Source organism: Schistocerca americana, chromosome 7 (genome assembly GCF_021461395.2).
Source record: "Schistocerca americana isolate TAMUIC-IGC-003095 chromosome 7, iqSchAmer2.1, whole genome shotgun sequence".
Classification (NCBI taxonomy): Eukaryota; Metazoa; Arthropoda; class Insecta; order Orthoptera; family Acrididae; genus Schistocerca; species Schistocerca americana.
This window is the reverse complement of record NC_060125.1, coordinates 376,204,406-376,226,434: the sequence shown is the minus strand read 5'-3', so window position 1 is coordinate 376,226,434 and position 22,029 is coordinate 376,204,406. Positions and strand designations below refer to the sequence as shown.

At 45.4% G+C, this 22,029-nt stretch overlaps 1 protein-coding gene across 1 annotated transcript in view; it reads left to right on the top strand.

The window, feature by feature from the left end:
- LOC124622952 (venom carboxylesterase-6-like) overlaps nucleotides 1–22,029 on the top strand; it is an 82,368-nt gene that overhangs the window by 37,262 nt on the left and 23,077 nt on the right. The window contains exons 6-7 of the mRNA XM_047148742.1: nucleotides 6,803–6,968; nucleotides 15,209–15,390. Coding sequence (XP_047004698.1) covers nucleotides 6,803–6,968; nucleotides 15,209–15,390 — 348 coding nt within the window. The remainder of the gene's footprint in view (nucleotides 1–6,802; nucleotides 6,969–15,208; nucleotides 15,391–22,029) is intronic.

Sequence of the window (22,029 nt, the reverse complement as noted above, 5' to 3'; positions counted from 1 at the left end):
GGTGATACTGTTTAATGGAGGTAAGTCTCATTGTCCTCAAAGGTTTCGTCATGTCCATGTAATTTGGAACCAGTTGATTATAAATAATACAAAAAAATTATCAAATCTCATTTCTTTCGGTGAACGAAGATCTGAGTAAATTATTGATAACGAAGTGGTGGAAGAGTGGATTTCCAATAAATCTTAATCATTTGCCTTATATCAGTTGCTTGAAAGAAAGGATGCTTGAAAGATAGGATTAATGAGATGCGGGCAATTTGACATTAACGACTACCAGAAAGGTTCATCTCACTGAAAGAGTCCTGTGGTGTCCCAAGGCAAGTTGCGAATAGTATCGTAGTTTCTTTCTATCATTTCAGTGTAGATGTTTGTGTTGATTGCAAGAAAAATGTGGTGATATTTATATGGTAGATAGGAATTTTTAAACAATGAACGAGCATTAAATGTATTATCAAAAACCACACGTTCACTAGTAACACAAAGAGTTGATATTGATCCGTATGTAATCATCATGAAACCATGGCGAATCAACCGCATAATAAAAGGAAGCGATGCACAGAGTATAATAAATAACTGCAGGAATAAAATTTTGTCAGAAGCTGACTGAGGCATCACTAAGCGGGGAACGTCTGCCGGCTATGAAACAGCGTCATAGCCGAATGTCAACACGGATGGTCCAAAGTACAAACAAGCTGGGAGCTCGTTTCACCAGACTATGTGAGAGGGAAGCCAAGAATAACTGATTCAGCACTTTGAAAACAGTGCGGAACAGACAGAACGCTCTACTGTAATGACGATAAATACAGTAACTTCACCTATAGATTCATAATAACACCTTTCAGGAGGCAAACATCCTCAAACTCTGAAATGAAACACTAGAGCAGCTGAGAGTGTTGATAGGCTCCGAAAATGAGAGCATACTGTTCCCAGTATAGGGGTGGTGGGGGGTGGAGAGGGAGGGCAGGGGAACTATGTCATCCCCTGCTATACAATCTCTGCCCTCCTCAAGCTTATTCTCAGAGAAAGGCTATTCCTTCTTCGTCACCGATACCAATGCCAGACCAGCTCTATAAGTTGCAGAATGCTCTGATGAATTCAACAAGTATCTACAAGGTGCCGCTAATCTGAAGCCCACAGATACAAGTCCACAGCCATCTGACAGTGGAAGAGACTTCTGAACGGTAAGCCGCAGTCATTCCGGTTATAATAGCACTGACAGAGGTTGAGGGCCTGACCGATCTTCCGTTGATGAAGAACCGACCTGCCCATCTACAAACTGTCCAACTTGGGCACTGGGTGCCTATGTCGCCGCAACCGGGGCAGCATTAATACCGCCTTGCCGGCTGTGTGCTGGGACCGTCACTCAGGCTGTCCTTCGTGTTGCTACTGGGTTTTTTGCCTTCGCGCCATCTCGAAAACCGACTGCAGTGGGATGCAGTATTCTGGGAACAGGCCTAAGTACAGCTTCAGCCCGCATCTCGTGGTCGTGCGGTAGCGTTCTCGCTTCCCACGCCCGGGTTCCCGGGTTCGATTCCCGGCGGGGTCAGGGATTTTCTCTGCCTCGTGATGGCTGGGTGTTGTGTGCTGTCCTTAGGTTAGTTAGGTTTAAGTAGTTCTAAGTTCTGGGGGACTTATGACCACAGCAGTTGAGTCCCATAGTGCTCAGAGCCATTTGAACCATTTTGAATTACAGCTTCACTCATAGAGGGTACTGAGGCTCTGACGACCCCCACAGCCACGCTTCAATGCGCAGGCGCACAGCCGCTACACCCTCCTACAGGTCTCGGTACAAACCAAAGGCAGCGTCAGGGCCTGCCACCTCGACCTTTCAAGCAGCGGATTCGGTATTCAGCACGGTCGTTCCTAGGCAACGCCGGCAAGAAGACTCTCGCCAATAAATGATTGTTAATTGAGTAATGTTTAATTACCGCCCTGGCACTCCACAGTGTGAGTTAACGAGCATTGCGTTCTCATTTAAATATATGGCCGAAAGAGTCAGCCTACAGGAACTGTGAAACGAACCCTGTCGTCCAGGACCGCGTACCACAAAGGGCGCAGATTCACCACGAGGTGGGGAAACTCACAGACGTCTCTTGTCTATTGGGGCCCAAGCACTGTAGTGTGCGAGTGAGACAGATGAGAACCTACGTCACAGGGAAACCCAGTAGAAGACTTTTGTGGCAGAGAAGACGTAGCAGTGTTAAATATGGCGGACCTAAGATCGGCTATAAAGGGAAACATTTATGGAAACTACACTCCTGGAAATGGAAAAAAGAACACATTGACACCGATGTGTCAGACCTACCATACTTGCTCCGGACACTGCGAGAGGGCAGTACAAGCAAATGATCACACGCACGGCACAGAGGACACACCAGGAACCGCGGTGTTGGCCGTCGAATGGCGCTAACTGCGCAGCATTTGTGCACCGCCGCCGTCAGTGTCAGCCAGTTTGCCGTGGCATACGGAACTCCATCGCAGTCTTTAACACTGGTAGCATGCCGCGACAGCGTGGACGTGAACCGTATGTGCAGTTGACGGACTTTGAGCGAGGGCGCATAGTGGGCATGCGGGAGGCCGGGTGGACGTACCGCCGAATTGCTCAACACGTGGGGCGTGAGGTCTCCACAGTACATCGATGTTGTCGCCAGTGGTCGGCGGAAGGTGCACGTGCCCGTCGACCTGGGACCGGACCGCAGCGACGCACGGATGCACGCCAAGACCGTAGGATCCTACGCAGTGCCGTAGGGGACCGCACCGCCACTTCCCAGCAAATTAGGGACACTGTTGCTCCTGGGGTATCGGCGAGGACCATTCGCAACCGTCTCCATGAAGCTGGGCTACGGTCCCGCACACCGTTAGGCCGTCTTCCGCTCACGCCCCAACATCGTGCAGCCCGCCTCCAGTGGTGTCGCGACAGGCGTGAATGGAGGGACGAATGGAGACGTGTCGTCTTCAGCGATAAGAGTCGCTTCTGCCTTGGTGCCAATGATGGTCGTATGCGTGTTTGGCGCCGTGCAGGTGAGCGCCACAATCAGGACTGCATACGACCGAGGCACACAGGGCCAACACCCGGCATCATGGTGTGGGGAGCGATCTCCTACACTGGCCGTACACCACTGGTGATCGTCGAGGGGACACTGAATAGTGCACGGTACATCCAAACCGTCATCGAACCCATCGTTCTACCATTCCTAGACCGGCAAGGGAACTTGCTGTTCCAACAGGACAATGCACGTCCGCATGTATCCCGTGCCACCCAACGTGCTCTAGAAGGTGTAAGTCAACTACCCTGGCCAGCAAGATCTCCGGATCTGTCCCCCATTGAGCATGTTTGGGACTGGATGAAGCGGCGTCTCACGCGGTCTGCACGTCCAGCACGAACGCTGGTCCAACTGAGGCGCCAGGTGGAAATGGCATGGCAAGCCGTTCCACAGGACTACATCCAGCATCTCTACGATCGTCTCCATGGGAGAATAACAGCCTGCATTGCTGCGAAAGGTGGATATACACTGTACTAGTGCCGACATTGTGCATGCTCTGTTGCCTGAGTCTATGTGCCTGTGGTTCTGTCAGTGTGATCATGTGATGTATCTGATCCCAGGAATGTGTCAATAAAGTTTCCCCTTCCTGGGACAATGAATTCACGGTGTTCTTATTTCAATTTCCAGGAGTGTATTTAATTCTATAGTAATGCGGGGAATGAAGCCTCAGTAATTTCAATTTGCCATCCTCGATAAATTTTCATGGTGCTAAAATCTGAACGCTTTGGTCTTAACGATCTACATTTCATATAGAAGCGCATCATTAAAATGACAAACGTTGTAAATATCAACTCTGTAACTTTACTTGTTTAAAAGATATAGCAAATTTAAATTATCAGCATTTTAATCTAAGCATCAGATCATCATTTCCTGCACTCTAAACCGGTTGAACGATAACAGCATGAAACCTTATTGAATCATTAAGTAATAGAATATTTGTTGTAAAATATACTCCACAGTAGTTACTTTTGTTCTTTATTTATTTATCAGAAAGCACGTTGGTGCAAGGCTACTGCCCGTGACATTCAAATTTATGAAAGAAATTGTTTTGGTTTTCTGTATAAGAATTTAACAAAAAAAAATGGCTCTGAGTACTATGGGACTTAACATCTTTGGTCATCAGCCCCCTAGAACTTAGAACTACTTAAACCTAACTAACCTAAGGACATCACACACATCCATACCTGAGGCAGGATTCGAATCTGCGACCGTAGCAGTCGCGCAGTTCCGGACTGAGCGCCTAGAACCGCTAGACCACCGCGGCCGGCAAGAATTTAACGTTTATTATGTAATGGATATTATTGTTGCTTTATTTAGAACTTGAAAGTGGTCAGGTTTTGATCATTTAAATATATTAAAATGTAAAATAATGTAGAATAAGCTGTTTCCAATCAGACGGACGGCTTCAGGAAAGGGAACTGCGCTGGCAGTTGGGCGAGTATGTTCGGCGCGCAGGAGACGCGGCCTGGGACGGGCAGAGGGACGGCGTTGGTTCAGACGCGAAAGCGGACAGTTAGGCTGGAGACACTTGACGGTACAGTTCGGAATGAGACGTGAAAGCGGGCAGTTGGTCTTTAGGCAGCGAGGAAGTGAAACAACTTAGAAAATTTGCCGTTATGTGGTATCGCGGGACTTAGTCTCTGAGCTGTGAGCAACCGCGCGCCTGGTGTGAACTCTTGACTTTTCGCGTAGTTAACTAGATGGAGTATTGGACTCGTTATTCGCAATGAGATTGTGAATGATCGAACTGCGTCAAATATATATGCACTCGAGTGTAACAGTAACCTTATATCCGACCACTTTCGCTATTAGTTTGCTTTCTGAATAAATCGCAACTGTGTGGCCTACATTATTTATGGGTTGTTAATTTAGTTCCCGATATTATTATTACTGCTATTTTACGTTATGTGAACTTTGTATTTCGCAAACTTGCCATCGGCCAGACAATTTAACGAAAGGGTCACAAGTGTCTAATTCAGGGCGTGTAATGCGACATGTGCGGTTCAACCCCTAGACGAGGTTGAGCCAAGACATTTCGACGAAGAGGGATCACATGTGAGCCCGAACATCTTCGGGATGTTATCTCGCAACAGGATCACTCACCATCACTCTTCGCTCAATCTTATGATAATAACTCGATCCCGGATCCGGACTTTACAGAAGTACTAGTCGAGCTTTTGCTACCTTCACATTATTTCAGCACTATAGTTGTAGAGGCCTCCAGCGCTAAAAAGGTAATGGAAAACAAACTGATACCGTAATGAAAAATCGTTTAACTGACTGATAAGTTTTATTACTTCAGGAGATGCATCTCGTCGTGCAGTCAAGAGCATCTAAAACAACTAGGCAAGACACAAATACGTTATAGATAAACTTAAGGACTTCTGTCATTGGGCCGGTCGGAGTGGCCGAAGGGTTCTAGGCGCTTCAGTCTGGAACAGCGCGACCGCTACGGTCGCAGGTTCGAATCCTGCCTCGGGCATGGATGTGTGTGTTGTCCTTAGGTTAGTTAGGTTTAAGTAGTTCTTAGTTCTAGGGGACTGATGACCTCAGATAGTGCTCAGAGCCATTTGAAACACTTTTCTGTCATTGGGGAAAATGTACCACTCTGGGTAATTTCCAAACAGTGCGTGATTAATCCTTCATAGTTATAGACATGCTGCTAACTCCTTATCTGTTTCTCGAATTCTATCTAGTTCCAGATAATCTGATGTCTGCTTCATTCATTAGTGGTTGGTTGGTTGTTTGGGGAAAGAGACCAAACAGCGAGGTTATCGGTCTTATAGGATTAGGGAAGGATTCGGAAGGAAGTCGGCCGTGCCCATTCAAAGGAACCATCCCGGCATTTGCCTGGAGCGAGTTAGGGAAATCACGGAAAATCTAAATCAGGATGGCCGGACGCGGGATTGAACCGTCGTCCTTCCGAATGCGAGTCCAGTGTGCTTCATTCATTAGTGAATCATACTGAGCTATACACTACCTCCTGTGTCTGCCATTATTGAATCCAACTAGCTATATACAGGGTGTTCTGGTGTATCGCATTTATCTTGAACCCTTCAAATACGTTTTTTTTTTATTTATGGAAAAAGTTGTTAGGCAAATGCTGTTTAGATATATGTAACACAAAATGGTAGTACACGGTGAAGGTATCCAAGGTAAACTAGTCCACTTTTGGAGTTGACAATAAACAACTGGAAACACAGGTAAACTGCACACTAGTCATTCATTCAATTGACATCAGCTGATGGTTTGTGTAATAGAAAGACAATGTCGAATTGTTACTCATCGATGGACAATACAAGTTAGCAGAACGGTAATGACTGGTGTGCATTTTCCTTGCGTTACCATTTGTTTACTATCGACTCCAGCATCTGGACGAAGTAAGTTACTCTAGAGAACTGGGCTAATATAGGAGAGCCAAAGTTAAAACTCTTTTAGTGTTTTAGTGTCGTGTTTACTTGAATGGTACACTGTGATACGTTTCTGAACAAAGTGTATTACCGAAAATTATGTAGCATGCTATTTAAAAAGGCGTATTGCTGTTCATACTTTCGGTAACGCGGAAAGTTACGTTAGGCGCACTCATACTAGTTAATGTTCCCCTGTCAGCTAAACAACATTCGGTTGATACATTTTTTATTTTGCTTCCGGACAAAAAGTTACCGGCGTGATCAAGATAATTGGGACACCCTGCGTAATCTGCTACCAGTACCCTTTATTCTTACAGCCTACTAATTCTGCCGTTGCCGCCTTTGCAGGAGGAGATCCGCATCCAGCACCTTGCCTGGCTCCCCGTGCTTGAACAGGACGTGGAAGGCGCCTTCGTTACCGAGTGGCCGGCCGAAACCCTGAAAGCAGGTCGTTTCAACAAGGTCCCCGTCATCACGGGCTTCACGTCCGGGGACGGGCTCGAGCTGATTCGCCGTGAGTTGAACCTGCCCATCCGACTCTGACCACCGTAGTTTTCTATTCGTTAAATTGACAATCTGGTACACTACTGGCCATTAAAATTGCTGCACCAAGAAGAAATGCAGATGATAAACGAGTATTCATTAGACAAATATATTATACTAGAATTAGCCCGTAATTACCGTAATTACATTTTCACGCAATTTGGGTGCATAGATCCTGAGAAATCACTTCCCATAACAACCACCTCTGGCCGTAATAACGGCCCTGTTACGCCTGGGCATTGAGTCAAACAGAGCTTGGATGGCGTGTACAGGTACAGCTGCCAATGCATCTTCAACACGATACCACAGTTCGAGTAGTGACTGGCGTATTGTGACGAGCCAGTTGCTCGGCCACCATTGACCAGACGTTTTCAATTGGGGAGAGATCTGGAGAATGTGCTGGCCAGCGCAGCAGTCGAACATTTTCTGTATCCAGAAAGGCCGCTACAGGACCTGCAACATGCGATCGTGCATTATCCCGCTGAAATGTAGGGTTTCGCAGGGATCGAATGAAGGGTAGAGCCACGGGTCACAACACATCTGAAATGTAACGTCCACTGTTCAAAGTGCCGCCAATGCGAACAAGAGGTGACCGAGACGTGTAACCTGTGGCACCCCATAGCATCACGCCGGGTGATACGCCAGCATGGCGATGACGAACACACGCTTCCAATGCGCGTTCACCTCGATGTCGCCAAACACGGATGCGACCATCGTGATGCTGTAAGCAGGACCTGGATTGATCCGAAAAAATGACGTTTTGCCATTCGTGCACCCAGGTTCGTCGTTGAGTACACCATCGCAGGCGCTCCTGTGATGCAGAGTCAAGGGTAACATCAGCCGTGGTCTCCGAGCTGATAGTCCATGCTGCTGCAAACGTCATCGAACTGTTCGTGCAGATGGTTGTTGTCTTGCAAACGTCCTCATCTGTTGACTCAGGGATCGAGACGTTGCTGCACGATCCTTTATAGCCATGCGGATAAGATGCCTGTCGTCTCGACTGCTAGTGATACGAGGCCGTTGTGATCCAGCACGGCATTCTGTATTACCCTCCTGAACCCACCGATTCCATATTCTGCTAATAGACATTGGATCTCGACCAACGCGAGCAGCAATGTCGCGTTACGATAAACTGCAATCGTGATAGGCTACAATCCGATCTTTATCAAAGTCGGAAATGTGATGGTACGCATTTCTTCTCCTTACACGAGGCATCACAACAACGTTTCACCAGGCAACGCCAGTCAACTGCTGTTTGTCTATGAGAAATCGGTTGGAAACTTTCCTCATGTCAGTACGTTGTAGATGTCGCCACTGGCGCCAAGCATGTGTGAATGCTCTGAAAAGCTAATCATTTGCATATCACAGCATCTTCTTCCTGTCGGTTAAATTTCGCGTCTGTAGGACGCCATCTTCGTGGTGTAGCAATTTTAATGGCCAGTAGTGTATTTATCATGCTAATGAAGTTCTGTCAGTTCTAAAAGACACAGTCAATATGGAGATAGCTTTTAATAAATGACATTAAAAATTTATTAATTATTAGTTCTCAACACTAATTTTAATAGAACAGCTTCCATTCTGATGGTACAGCGAGCAACTGCCTCCTATTCGCCTTGACAATATTCCAGTACTGTATCAGAAGACAGTTAATAACTCAGTTGTAAGTCTGCATGATCATTTCAACTGCTGATTGTTTTTTTGTTGGAGCTTCAGGGTGCAAAACAGCTGAGCTCATAAGCGCCCAAATACCGACTTAAAATATGACATTTCAGGGAATTCATTCCTTGGTTGAGTGAAGTTAAATGACACATTGGTGCCGAAACCTCATTAGCAGGAGGATGAAACCTTAATGAATAATAATATTGAGCCTAGAAATCTAGTTACAAACTAACAAACGTAGTGTAAAGGTAAAATGAGCAATTATAACGTTCCTCCTTTTTTTTAACGGGCCGTTCGGTAAGAGATTCTAGAACAACCAGGTCTACAGTCGAAAATTAATATTGTTTCTCCACGTTGTTATGGCGAGTAAATAATATAACGCGTACTACCGCCTATGCTGTACCTACTAAAACTTCGTGTAGCTCAGATGAGACAAATCTGACACAGGATTAGGAAGTGGCTCACTGTCAGTAGTTCGTAATAGTGACAGCAAAGTGGTGTGGCGTCACCGATTAACAGATGACGATGACTGAAAAGACAGTGACCTATACGTAGTCCAGTAACAGTGACCTAGAATGAAATTTTCACTCTACAGCGGAGTGTGCGCTGATATGAAACTCCCTGGCAGATTAAAACTGTGCGCCGGACCGAGACTCGAACTCGGGACTTCTACCTTTCACGGGCAAGTGCTGTGAGGACGGGACGTGAGTCGTGCTTGGGTAGCTCAGTCGGTAGAGCACTTGCCCGCGAAAGGCAAAGGTCCCAAGTTCGAGTCTCGGTCCGGCGCACAGTTTTAATCTGCCAGGAAGTTTCAACAGTGACCTGCTTGCAACGATATGGGCGAGAGGAAGTCACGCAAACGATAGGGAGGGGGTTTAATCCCCCAAAGTTTGTTCCCACCGAGACTGACCAGCGTTCGTATCTGTGTGATAAAATATCCCTACGTATAGCAACGTTGAGATCGTCCGAAGCAACAGAACTGCTAAAAGGCCAGGACAGCAGGGTTGCGGCCCTGACAGCAGGAGCCTCATCCCTCGAGATGCCAACATATTAAGGCGACACAAACGAACGTTACGTTGGTAACAGCATCAGCGAGCGATGAGGTCATTCCTAGATCCGATATACTAATGTGTGGTACGTGTACATCGCACCCGGCCTCTGGGGAGAACTGAGGAAATCAGAGTATACAATAGGGATGTATAAAGCACCGTGATAAAGGGCGATATTCAAATATCTCTCAAAGGTGCATCAGGTACCACGGGCAGATAATACTGTTGCCACATTTAGGAAGATTCCCGCTTGCCTGTGTAGACTCTATTTCGGAACATATTTGCAAAGGATGGCAACGTATACTTCTGCAGTCATTCGTTCTAGTAAACCTTCATTCAAATGGTTCAAATGGCTCTGAGCACTATGGGACTTAACATCTGTGGTCATCAGTACCCTAGAACCTAGAACTACTTAAACCTAACTAACCTAAGGACATCACACACATCCATGCCCGAGGCAGGATTCGAACCTGCGACCGTAGCGGTCACGCGGTTCCAGACTGAAGCGCCTAGAACCGCACGGCTAAAACCTTCATTATTGTGAAATAATCCAACATATCATGAGTGGTGAGAATGCTAGGTGGTTACAAGTAACGAAGAATTCTTTTGTGCGGTACGTATGCAACATACGTCCGTTTGACGATCTGAGTACTCCATACTCTCGTTAAGGTTGGCTGCGGCCAGATAAGTCGCGGGACTACCATACACTCAGTTTACTTCACTGGCTACTCGGTGCGAATCCACCCCAGCACCTCACATCACATATTAAGTACATTTAATCTCATCATAATCGAAGCACAAGACCTAACATATCTAAGATCCTAGTTGTGCCCATCGTGAAAGAAAACGTTCGCAGATACTTTTCTGTTGGTGAGGTCCGCCTTTGGAATAAGCTGTCCTGTTTTCCGCACAAAATTCAATTTCCTGTTGCTAAGGCTAAGCACTTTTTCTGACACTCTCGTAACATGCTGCAAAAATTAACTCTCATGACAAGTGTTTTCCTCTGTCAAACAGTGTAACAAATGCCCCCATCTTCTCGCAGCTGCACTTCTTTCTCTCTTCGTTTCTCGATCAGTCGCAACCCATTCTAGCCCCTCCCTTTCTTTTTTCTTCCCTACCCCGTTCAAACTTCTGACTTTCCACGCCCCGACTTGTAGAAAGTTATCGTTCCGTTAGTTATTCAATCTTTTTCTCATGGTCATCTCCCCCTTGGCAGTCACTTCCTGCACATCTCAATGGGGGACTACTCCGGAATCTTTTGTAATGGAGAGATCATGATGACACTCTTTCAATTACAGGCCGCATTTCCCGTGGATACACATCGGGTCTTTAATGCAGTGGTTTCCTTTGCCTCCTGCATCCTCATACCGTTGATCACTACTGACTCTTCCGTCTCTCTTACCCCAGGGGTATGAGAGTGCCCTAAACCTCTATCTGCTCATCCGCCCTCTCTGACAAAGCCGTTCGCAGAATGATGGTGACTTCGAATGCCGGAAGTCTTAGGCCGTTGTCGCTCATGATTTTTATTCAAAATTTAAACGGTGACGGGGTTCGAACTCGGGACCCAGGACGATTTGATTGCTAATCAAAGACACTACCCTTAGACGACGCTCTCTTTTCCCTTATCTTCATTAATTGTGTTTTGTAACTATCCTCTTTCTCTCCCTCATCCCCAATTCTGTTACGTCCATTGCTGGCAGCTCTCATAAAGTGATGAGCCAAAACATTATTACCACGTCTTAATAACAAGCTAATCCATCTATGGAACGCAATACAACAGCAATTCTTCGTCGTATGGATTCATCAAGTCCCTGGCAGCTTTCCTGAGGTACGTCCCACCACATGTCAAGGCACAGGTCACACAGTTCCCGTAAACTGCGAGCCCGTGGTTTGCGGGATCGGTGCTCGCGCCCAATAGCGGTCGCGAATATGGCGGCAAAACATGAAGTGTACTCTCATACTCCACAGACCACTCTAGCGCCATTCTGGCTTTCTGACATAGACATTTATCACACTGGATGAAGGCTTCGCCATCAGAGAAGACCTCATCAAGAATGGGTGCAGGCAGTCCACAGTAATGTTCACGTACACATACCTGACACGTTTCCACCGATTACTACCAGAGATCCTATGGAAACACAAGTGAATGTCCCCACAGCGTAGTACCCCAGCGTCCAAGGCGCAGTGCGCCTCTGTAGCAGACGTTCTCATGGATCTGAATACGCCCATCGACCTGGCTAAACAGTACACGTGGTTCATTCCACTAGGCGATACGTTTCCACTGATCTATAGCCCCTTCTCGATGATCTCGTGCTCACTGCAGTCGTAACTGACGAGGTCTTTGTGTTAGCTTAGAAGCATGTAGCGATCGTCTAATATGGAGATGTTTGTATGCAGACTGAAGCGACTAATGAAAATTTAGATCGGGATACGAACGTGGGACTACTGCTCACTAGGTGGATGCGTTAACCACTACGCCACCCTGGCACAGAAGCTTTGCGCAACTGCACGGACTACTCTAGCACACCTCCCTCCTCAGTCCAAATTCCCATTCATGCCTCAGCCCACTTGGTATCTACGTTCAATACCGAGCACTGAATGGTCTTCTCGGAAACACTACTGCTTGCATCAGCATTGTACTCTGTCTCCCGCAGATCGCTAGCTATCCTGCTTTACAGGCCGGACATACCTCACGCCCTGTCGTGCAACATCTGGTCATGTGGTTTCATCTCCGATCAGCATTTTCCATCGACGTTTAAGACGGTAACAAGCGAACAGCCGACCAGCTTCGCCATTTCGAGAAGCTCGTTCCCAGGTGCTGGGCCATAATAATCTGCCCTGTGTCAAAGTATCATGTGTCAGTAGATTTCCCTATCTGCGATCCGTATCGTCGCTAAAATGATTTCCCCTTGCGTCTCTGCTCCGCTTACATGTTTTCTCTACTGCCTCACGCGCCTGCAACGTTTTCTGGCGGTTTACAATCTCACTGTGGGCAGTAGTCACAATGATTTGGCATGTCACTGTAGTTTAAATCCACTTTCCTGTTATTTGTCTTTATTGTTGTACCTCTCATTAACTAATGTTATCTCTGCCTTTTTTTCTCTGCTCTGGTGTAATTTCTAAATGTTATGTTCTATATTAGATGAAGCTTATAACGTTGTTATAGTTGTTGTTGTTGTTGTGGTCTTCAGTCCGAAGACTGGTTTGATACAGATCTCCATGCTATTCTATCCTGTACAAGCCTCTGCATCTCCGAATAACTACTGCAACCTACATCCTTCTGATTCTGCTTCTTTATTCATCTCTTGGTCTCCCTCTACGATTTTTACCCTCGCCCCTTTCCACCCCACATATACACATATCCTTCCAATAACAAGGTGGTGCTCCTTTGATGTCTCAGATCGTGTCCTATTAACCAATCCCTTCTTTCAGACAAGTTGCGCCACAAATTTCTTGTCTCTCCAAATTATACTCAGTACCTCCTCATTACTTACGTGATCCAACATTTAATCTTCGACATTCTTCTGTAGCACGACATTTCAAAAGCCTCTATTCTGTTCTTGTCTAGACTATTGTTGAAGCATGTACGTTTGAAATATGATTGAAATTACGTAACTGGCAGTAGTCTGAAACACAACTGTCAGAATGGGAATGTGTATTTTGTCTCGTCGTTTATGTGCTTGGCCCTGTAGTGAAATTTTCTGTGTGCAAGAATGTAAACTGTATGAATTTACGTAACACGAAAACTGAATCTGGTGCAGCAGTATTGATTTGAAATTGGCACTGTTAATAAAACAAAACTTGGTCAGTTTGAAAACAATAGTCCTCGTGCTTAATGAATGCTATCCCTGCAGTACTAAAATTTCTTACCTTTATCTGCGCTATGGTAATGCTCTTCGCACTGCTCCCTGTTAGTACTTAAAATTGTATAGTTAGCAAACAGCTATTGTGCAAAGCTGTTGCTTAGCACACATTTTCATTAAATAAAATATGACTGAGACAATAACTTCTTGAGAAAAGTAGTTAATCAAAATGACATGGATCGGGATCTCGTATTGACTTGCGTAAGTAACAATATGGTACTAATTTTAAAACTTGTATTTTGACTTTTTGAAAATTAATAATGATCACAATTAACACATTCAATAAACTGTTTATACATTAACAACTACCTTTACAAAATCATTGGATGTGAGTGATATACACTGTCTTAATCATCACTTATGAATACGCGCATTGCATTAGTAACAAAACAACTTCCTTTACCTTAATTTTTCCAACTTCTGTTGAGTTTTATTTTACAATTAGCAATCATCATAGTATCTTACAAATAAAAAAATCAATACTACCTTTAGCGAATAAGTATATATCCAGCACACACCAGATACAATACATTTTTACACTTGAGGGTCCTCCATACATCACTCGATCTAAAGTTACTCTAACACATTACCCATAACACCTTGAATTAGCGATCGCTGTTGAGCAGCGACGCTACTACACAATCGATACTACATTTGACCACCTCTGATTCAATGCAATATTTTCTTACAAAACTTGAATTAATTTACCCTGTGTATGACCATGTTTCACTTTAATACATGACTACAGTCCAGACAAATACCTTCAGAAAAGACTTCATAACATTTAAGCTCATATTCCATGTAAGCAAATTTCTCATCTTCAGAAACTCTTTTCTTGCCGTTGCCAGTCCACATATTACATTCTCTCTACTTCGCCCATCATCAGTTATAGAGGAACTACGAGATTTATGAAAGTAGGAAAACCTTATACAACAATACATGTCCACGTTCTGTGTTTTTTTATGTACGGTACCTAAATAAATTCTATTCAGTTCCCAATGACGTTAGCTGCATTTGGGCATTGAAGTGAATCAATGGTAACAGGCGAAAATTTATGATAGACCGGGACTCGAATCCGAATCTGCCGCTTGACACAAGCGGTCGCCTTATCCACCTCGTTCATCCGTGGACGCCCCACAGCCGCCCCAAATTCCCACCCTGTCACCCTCTTTATAGCGTAGCCTCACCTACCCGTGAACACTTACTCGCCATTTCGGGTTCCAACAAGAGGTCGAGCTTGGTGTGCATTCTCACTGAAAGAATGGACTTTGGTCGTCGCACCTTGTGTGTGTGTGTGTGTGTGTGTGTGTGTGTGTGTGTGTGTGTGAGTGAGTGAGTGACTGGTGTCTGTTCTTTAGGACACAACATATATCTTTTAAACTCCTCATCTTGCGAGTTTTCGTGCCATGGTGCATCATTAGGCGGCTCTATTACGAACGATTGAACGGTTACAATTGCCTCTTGGAATGCTTTCCTGACATTAGATCGCTTATTTTCGATAAACATGGTTGCTACCCAATTCTCCTCTACTCCAGTGATTCTACAGCCAATTACAACTGCTCTTCCGCTGTTCGCGCTATGTTTTCGCGTCTGCTAGCGACTAGTCTTCTAGAATAATTGATGAATATGTTTTCCCACAGAGAAGCTGTACCTCTCTGACCCGGCAGCAGTGCAGGAGCTCAGCGACAACTTCGTGCTAGCCGTGTCTCCAATCCTGCACCTGCCGACGGCCGAAGAGCGCGAGGAGGCGGCACTCAAGATGCGAGACTTTTACTTTGGCCATGAGAACATCACCATCGACGATGCTCAAGCCATCACCGATGTAAGTGTCAACAGCACTGGACAGTCTGGGTGTGGAAGAGTTACTTCCTGTGAATTAAGAGATTTTTTATCAGTCTCCCTGCTTGTGGTAGACTACGATCCCGCAGCAATACTGGAGGATAATCCTTTGAGTAGGTCTGTATTTGATATATAGGTCATGGCTTTATGGATATACCGTTAAAAGACTACTGCTTTATCTACACATTGAATTCATGAATTGTTTGAAAAGAAACAGAGAAAATTTAGTAATGCTTGGAAATATCTTTAGCAATGCGAAACGAGCCCTTACAAACGGGATGGACACTACAAACCATACTGCTGGTATAACAAGAGAACAGGTGGAGAAAACTAAAAATATGTCAGTCAGCAACGACAGAATGATATTGATCGATTGATAAACGAGGGCTGGTCGGAAAGTAAGGTCCCATAGGTCGCAAAATGGAAACGTCAGCGAAAATCAAATGATGCTTTGCACAGATGTGCTGGGCAGTGCCTCTAGTATGCCTGTCGATCGAGTCACGTCGCTCCTTTCAGCTGTGAGACCACAGTGAACATGTAAAGACACCTGGAGCAATAGCGTCTCCCGCCAGGTATGGGTACCCACTGCGAGATTTCGCCTGATTTCACGCAACCCCAGTTAACGTACCGGTCATACATTTTCTTCTTCATGGCAATTCTCCGGCGCCTAATGGAGGGTCAGTGAAGACACCCCTGCGGCGTTTCCGATGGGAAGTGTTTGATCACCCACCATACAGCCCGGAATTGGCGCCCTCTGACGTTCACCTCTGCTCACATGAACCGCTGGCTGTGAAGACAACATTTTGGCACAGACAACGAACTGCACACCAGCGCAGAGAAGTGACGGAAAGCAGAGGCGGCTGCAATCTATGACAAGGTTCAAATGGCTCTGAGCACTATGGGACTTAACTTCTAAGGTCATCAGTCCCTTAGAACTTAGAACTACTTAAACCTAACTAACCTAAGGACACCCCACACATCCATGCCCGAGGCAGGATTCGAACCTGCAACCGTAGCGGTCGCGCGGATCCAGACTGTAGCGCCCAGAACCGCTCGGCCACCCATGCAGGCCTATGACAAGGGCATTGTGCAAGTTGGTACAACGCTACGACGTAAGTCGGAGCGGCCACTTTGTAGAGAAGCAGCTGAAAGGCGTAGCTAATTAACACAAATAAAACATTTTTGATTTTCACTGTGGTTTCCATTTCGCGACCGATCGGACCTTACTTTGTGAATGGCCCTCGTACCGTCATTGACATCCAAAATTCCCCAACACCAAACAGGCGAGACAAACGCTGTTGGGATAGGTACTCAAAATAAATACTGTTTTGCTGTTGTGAAGTCTCTTACAACAACTGTGGAACAAAATCCGATGTTAGGTTACAATCAAATTTCCTTGTGCAGTCACGCAGATTCTAAACCTTCATGTTGTTGTGATCTTCAGTCCTACGACTGTTTCCAAGTAGCTGTCCACATACCATGTTAACCGCTCAAAAAAGATTTTGCAGCATCTTCACGAGCTGGATAGTTTGCGCGTAGTTTAATAGATAGCCTCTTTCTCAATAACTTTTTGGTAGTAGGAAATCGGTCTGTACAACCCCCTGGGTAGAAGGGATGCAAGTACATCCGCATTCTCGGTGCACCTCAGCAGAACTCGTTGTGTCTCCAATCCTGGACTGTTCACAGCTGTCACCGTGTTTAGAAGCGTTATTTTCATCTTAGGCCGTACCTTCATTCTACGTCAAGAAAGCTTGTCAGCCGAATTGGCGCACACCACAGATCACAGCTACGCCAACCGAGCAATCAGCCTCTATAGTTCTTCTTCTTCACTTAATGGATTAACCACTCTTGCCCGTTCCGGCTTCATAGCTGTATCCAACGCGACCCGGGTCGTTACTGATCTGTTTTTCCCATTGGTATGTTATCTAACACTCTCTTGGGAAGTCTAGTATTTTCCACATGTTGTTAGTGGTCGGCGCAGTACTATCTGCTACTTAGTATTTTGTTATGTACTGATTCTATAGTTCTTTCTTTCCTGCTATCTCCACTTCGTTTCCTATCCATCGATAGTTCTACCGATTGTATTTTGCTCACTTGTTTTTGAGTCGGCACCCAGGCTTCACTGTCATAAAGAAATGTGGGTAAATCCATTACATTACAAAATTTAGTTTTTGTTTCTTTCGTAACTTTATTTTCAAAAGATTTTTCATTTGTCCCACATACAGCTTCAAATTAGCTAACTTTTTCCTGAATGTCCTCATTATAAACACTCATGGCACAAACAAGATGTTTAAAATTCGGTACTTGTTCTAAAACGTTATTTCCTGGCAACATTTTTATCTGACTGGATCTTTTACTCTGAAAGCCATAACTTTCGTTTTATTAAATGAAACTTTAGAATTATAAGATTTATATTGATTAATTAAATGATACGTGGATGTTTGTAACTTTCATTTACTTAAGTCATTGTTTGATCATCTGCATGTAAGAGTGTTTGAACAGACTCTGTTTGATAATGACATACCTAGGTCTGGCAGCAATTCCCTTCTCTTAAAAATGTCGTCAATATATATATATATATATATATATATATATATATATATATATATATATATATATATACACTCCTGGAAATTGAAATAAGAACACCGTGAATTCATTGTCCCAGGAAGGGGAAACTTTATTGACACATTCCTGGGGTCAGATACATCACATGATCACACTGACAGAACCACAGGCACATAGACACAGGCAACAGAGCATGCACAATGTCGGCACTAGTACAGTGGATATCCACCTTTCGCAGCAATGCAGGCTGCTATTCTCCCATGGAGACGATCGTAGAGATGCTGGATGTAGTCCTGTGGAACGGCTTGCCATGCCATTTCCACCTGGCGCCTCAGTTGGACCAGCGTTCGTGCTGGACGTGCAGACCGCGTGAGACGACGCTTCATCCAGTCCCAAACATGCTCAATGGGGGACAGATCCGGAGATCTTGCTGGCCAGGGTAGTTGACTTACACCATCTAGAGCACGTTGGGTGGCACGGGATACATGCGGACGTGCATTGTCCTGTTGGAACAGCAAGTTCCCTTGCCGGTCTAGGAATGGTAGAACGATGGGTTCGATGACGGTTTGGATGTACCGTGCACTATTCAGTGTCCCCTCGACGATCACCAGTGGTGTACGGCCAGTGTAGGAGACCGCTCCCCACACCATGATGCCGGGTGTTGGCCCTGTGTGCCTCGGTCGTATGCAGTCCTGATTGTGGCGCTCACCTGCACGGCGCCAAACACGCATACGACCATCATTGGCACCAAGGCAGAAGCGACTCTCATCGCTGAAGACGACACGTCTCCATTCGTCCCTCCATTCACGCCTGTCGCGACACCACTGGAGGCGGGCTGCACGATGTTGGGGCGTGAGCGGAAGACGGCCTAACGGTGTGTGGGACCGTAGCCCAGCTTCATGGAGACGGTTGCGAATGGTCCTCGCCGATACCCCAGGAGCAACAGTGTCCCTAATTTGCTGGGAAGTGGCGGTGCGGTCCCCTACGGCACTGCGTAGGATCCTATGGTCTTGGCGTGCATCCGTGCGTCGCTGCGGTCCGGTCCCAGGTCGACGGGCACGTGCACCTTCCGCCGACCACTGGCGACAACATCGATGTACTGTGGAGACCTCACGCCCCACGTGTTGAGCAATTCGGCGGTACGTCCACCCGGCCTCCCGCATGCCCACTATACGCCCTCGCTCAAAGTCCGTCAACTGCACATACGGTTCACGTCCACGCTGTCGCGGCATGCTACCAGTGTTAAAGACTGCGATGGAGCTCCGTATGCCACGGCAAACTGGCTGACACTGACGGCGGCGGTGCACAAATGCTGCGCAGCTAGCGCCATTCGACGGCCAACACCGCGGTTCCTGGTGTGTCCGCTGTGCCGTGCGTGTGATCATTGCTTGTACAGCCCTCTCTCAGTGTCCGGAGCAAGTATGGTGGGTCTGACACACCGGTGTCAATGTGTTCTTTTTTCCATTTCCAGGAGTGTATATATATATATATATATATATAGCTATAAAAAATTTGAGTGATAGGCTACACCCTTGTCTAACTAATATATTTGCTAAAATCCGTTCACTTCTTATAATTCCAGGGTCTATGATGAAATTAGCATTTGCATTATGACTCCTATACCAAAAGTAGGTGTGGTGGATAGTCCTCATTTTGTAGTATTTTTCATAATTCTATTCGATTTATTCTGTCAAAAATCTTCTCAAAATCTACAAAAGTGAAATGTGTTCCGAGCTATTTTCTGTTCTTTCTTCTATCTTTTGTCTAAATGCGAAGACATTATCCATGCACGATGTCCTATTCCCAGATCGAATTCGCTCTTTTCCTAACAAACAATCTGTAATAACTTTTAATCCCTTAATTATTACGTATTTTAGTATCATGTTATAGTTCGCAGTTTTGAACATGGTTTTTACTAAGGAAGCCTATACTAATTTCAACACAGAATTAAAGAGCCAACCGGTTGCATAGTAGCTGTACGTACATTGACCTAGGTTTCGACACCTACTAGAGGTGTCTTCATAACACTGTAATGTTGCTAAATCGAAAAATTACATTGCTAAAAATCAATAGTCAGAATCTGGAACAGCTATACTTTTGATATGAGCATAGTTGCTCCAAATTCTGACTATTGCATTTTAGCAATGTAATTTTACGATTTAGCAATATTTCATTTCAGATTAAGACACCCCAATTAGGTATCGAAACCTAGGTCAGTGTATCTACCGTTTCTGTGCAACCGGTTGACTGTTTAATCCTCTGTTGATATTATGTTTTGTATTCACGAAGCTAACTGCTTTACAATTTTCACGATTTTTGCAGTCTCCTCCTTTGAATATATATTTTAACTACAGATGTTGACCAAGAGAGAGGTATTTGCCAATTTTCGCAGCATTTATTGAGTACATGTAAAATTCTTAATTTGTATATTGTATAACTCTGTTTAATAAGGTCATATTCATTCTGGCTAATCCGGGTGCCTTCCCACTTTTTTCAGATTTTAACTGTCTACCTAATTCTTGTAACGTTGTGGGGTCTGGATCTGGAACATTATTACCAAGGGAGCTGTCTATTTCTGTTCCACTTTATACTGTAAAACCTCTATCGTTAGACACAAAACTTTGAGGATATACCTCATAGTGGCCGCCTGCGGTTCAGAACGGCAGCTGATGACCGTCGACGCAACAATTATGGCTTCCATCAGGAGTAGAATCTGACAGAATCGTTCACTGTCATTTTGAAGGCAACTGGGAGGGCTGTGTTGACGCACACAGTAGGTGCTCTTCTCCATACAATCTGTTTTGTCTCTAGGCAGCCATTACTAACAACAGTACGAAGCTTTCAGCACAACAGTGAGTAAAGAAGGTGGGCGAAGGAACTCTTAGAAAAGAACCTGGATCAGTGATATTGAGTTCTCTTCATTGACGAATGCTGGACTTGTCTGATACCTTACAATCGTTGCAAAATAGTCTGAACGAGACCAAAAACCAGTTCACGACTCAGACCTGCAGTCCCATGGGTTCAGGGTAGGTGTCTTGGGCTGGTATCATGTATGAACGCCAGCCACCTCTCACTATCATCGAGGGTAATTTGGGAGTTCTGGATTAACATAAAAAGTTACTGGGTATGATGTCCCGCCATACTGTAAAATAACTGTCACTGATAAATTCAACGTTTCGGCCGCGGTTGCGGTCGCCTTCCTCTCGGTCTGCTGAAGCCCTATAACAAGAAAACTTCGATGTTATCAGATTAGAACTGTGAAAATGTACCAAACGGAGCGCTGAGCAGTATCGGTACAGGATACTCCCCACCTATTGTCCAACCTTACTGTCAGCATTTCGGCGTTGGGTTCGTCTTTGAAGACGATAACAGACGAACACTCATCATGCCCATGTTCAGAACAGCTTCCTACGGGTGGCAAGAATCAATCAAACAGAATGGTCTGCGGTATTTTAGTCATCAACAAGACTGTAACATGCACCTGAAACATGCAGTCCGTGGTCACAGCAGCCATCCTCACACGCTGAATGACTTCAATACGTCCGCCGTCGTAGTGTGGGACGAACTTGAGCGGCAAAACTGCTACTACCTTGCTGACAGACTGGGAAAGCGGGTCCAGGAATATTAAAACGCGCGGGTGTAGCGTAATGGTAACGAATAACACCCAGCAGTAGATTACATATTACCTCTGTATTGATGAATTGTTTTTACGTCATAATTCTCTCATTTCCTGCTCCCCTTGAAACTCTAGTTCGATGTTTCACGCAGCTCGTGGTCTTGTGGTAGCACTCTCGCTTCCCGCGCACGGGGACCTGGGTTCGATTCCCGGCGGGGACAGGGAGTTTTCCTGCCTCGAAATGACTGGGTGTTGTGTCGTCTTCATCATCACCATTCATTCCCATTACGATCGGAGGAAGGCAACGGCAAAACACCTCTGCTAGGACCTTGCCTAGTATGGCGGTACGGGTCTGCCGCATCGCCCCCTACGCTCCTCTGAGTACGGGACCTCATCATCATCAACTTTTTGGAGTCATAAGTCATTTCTTTCGTGACC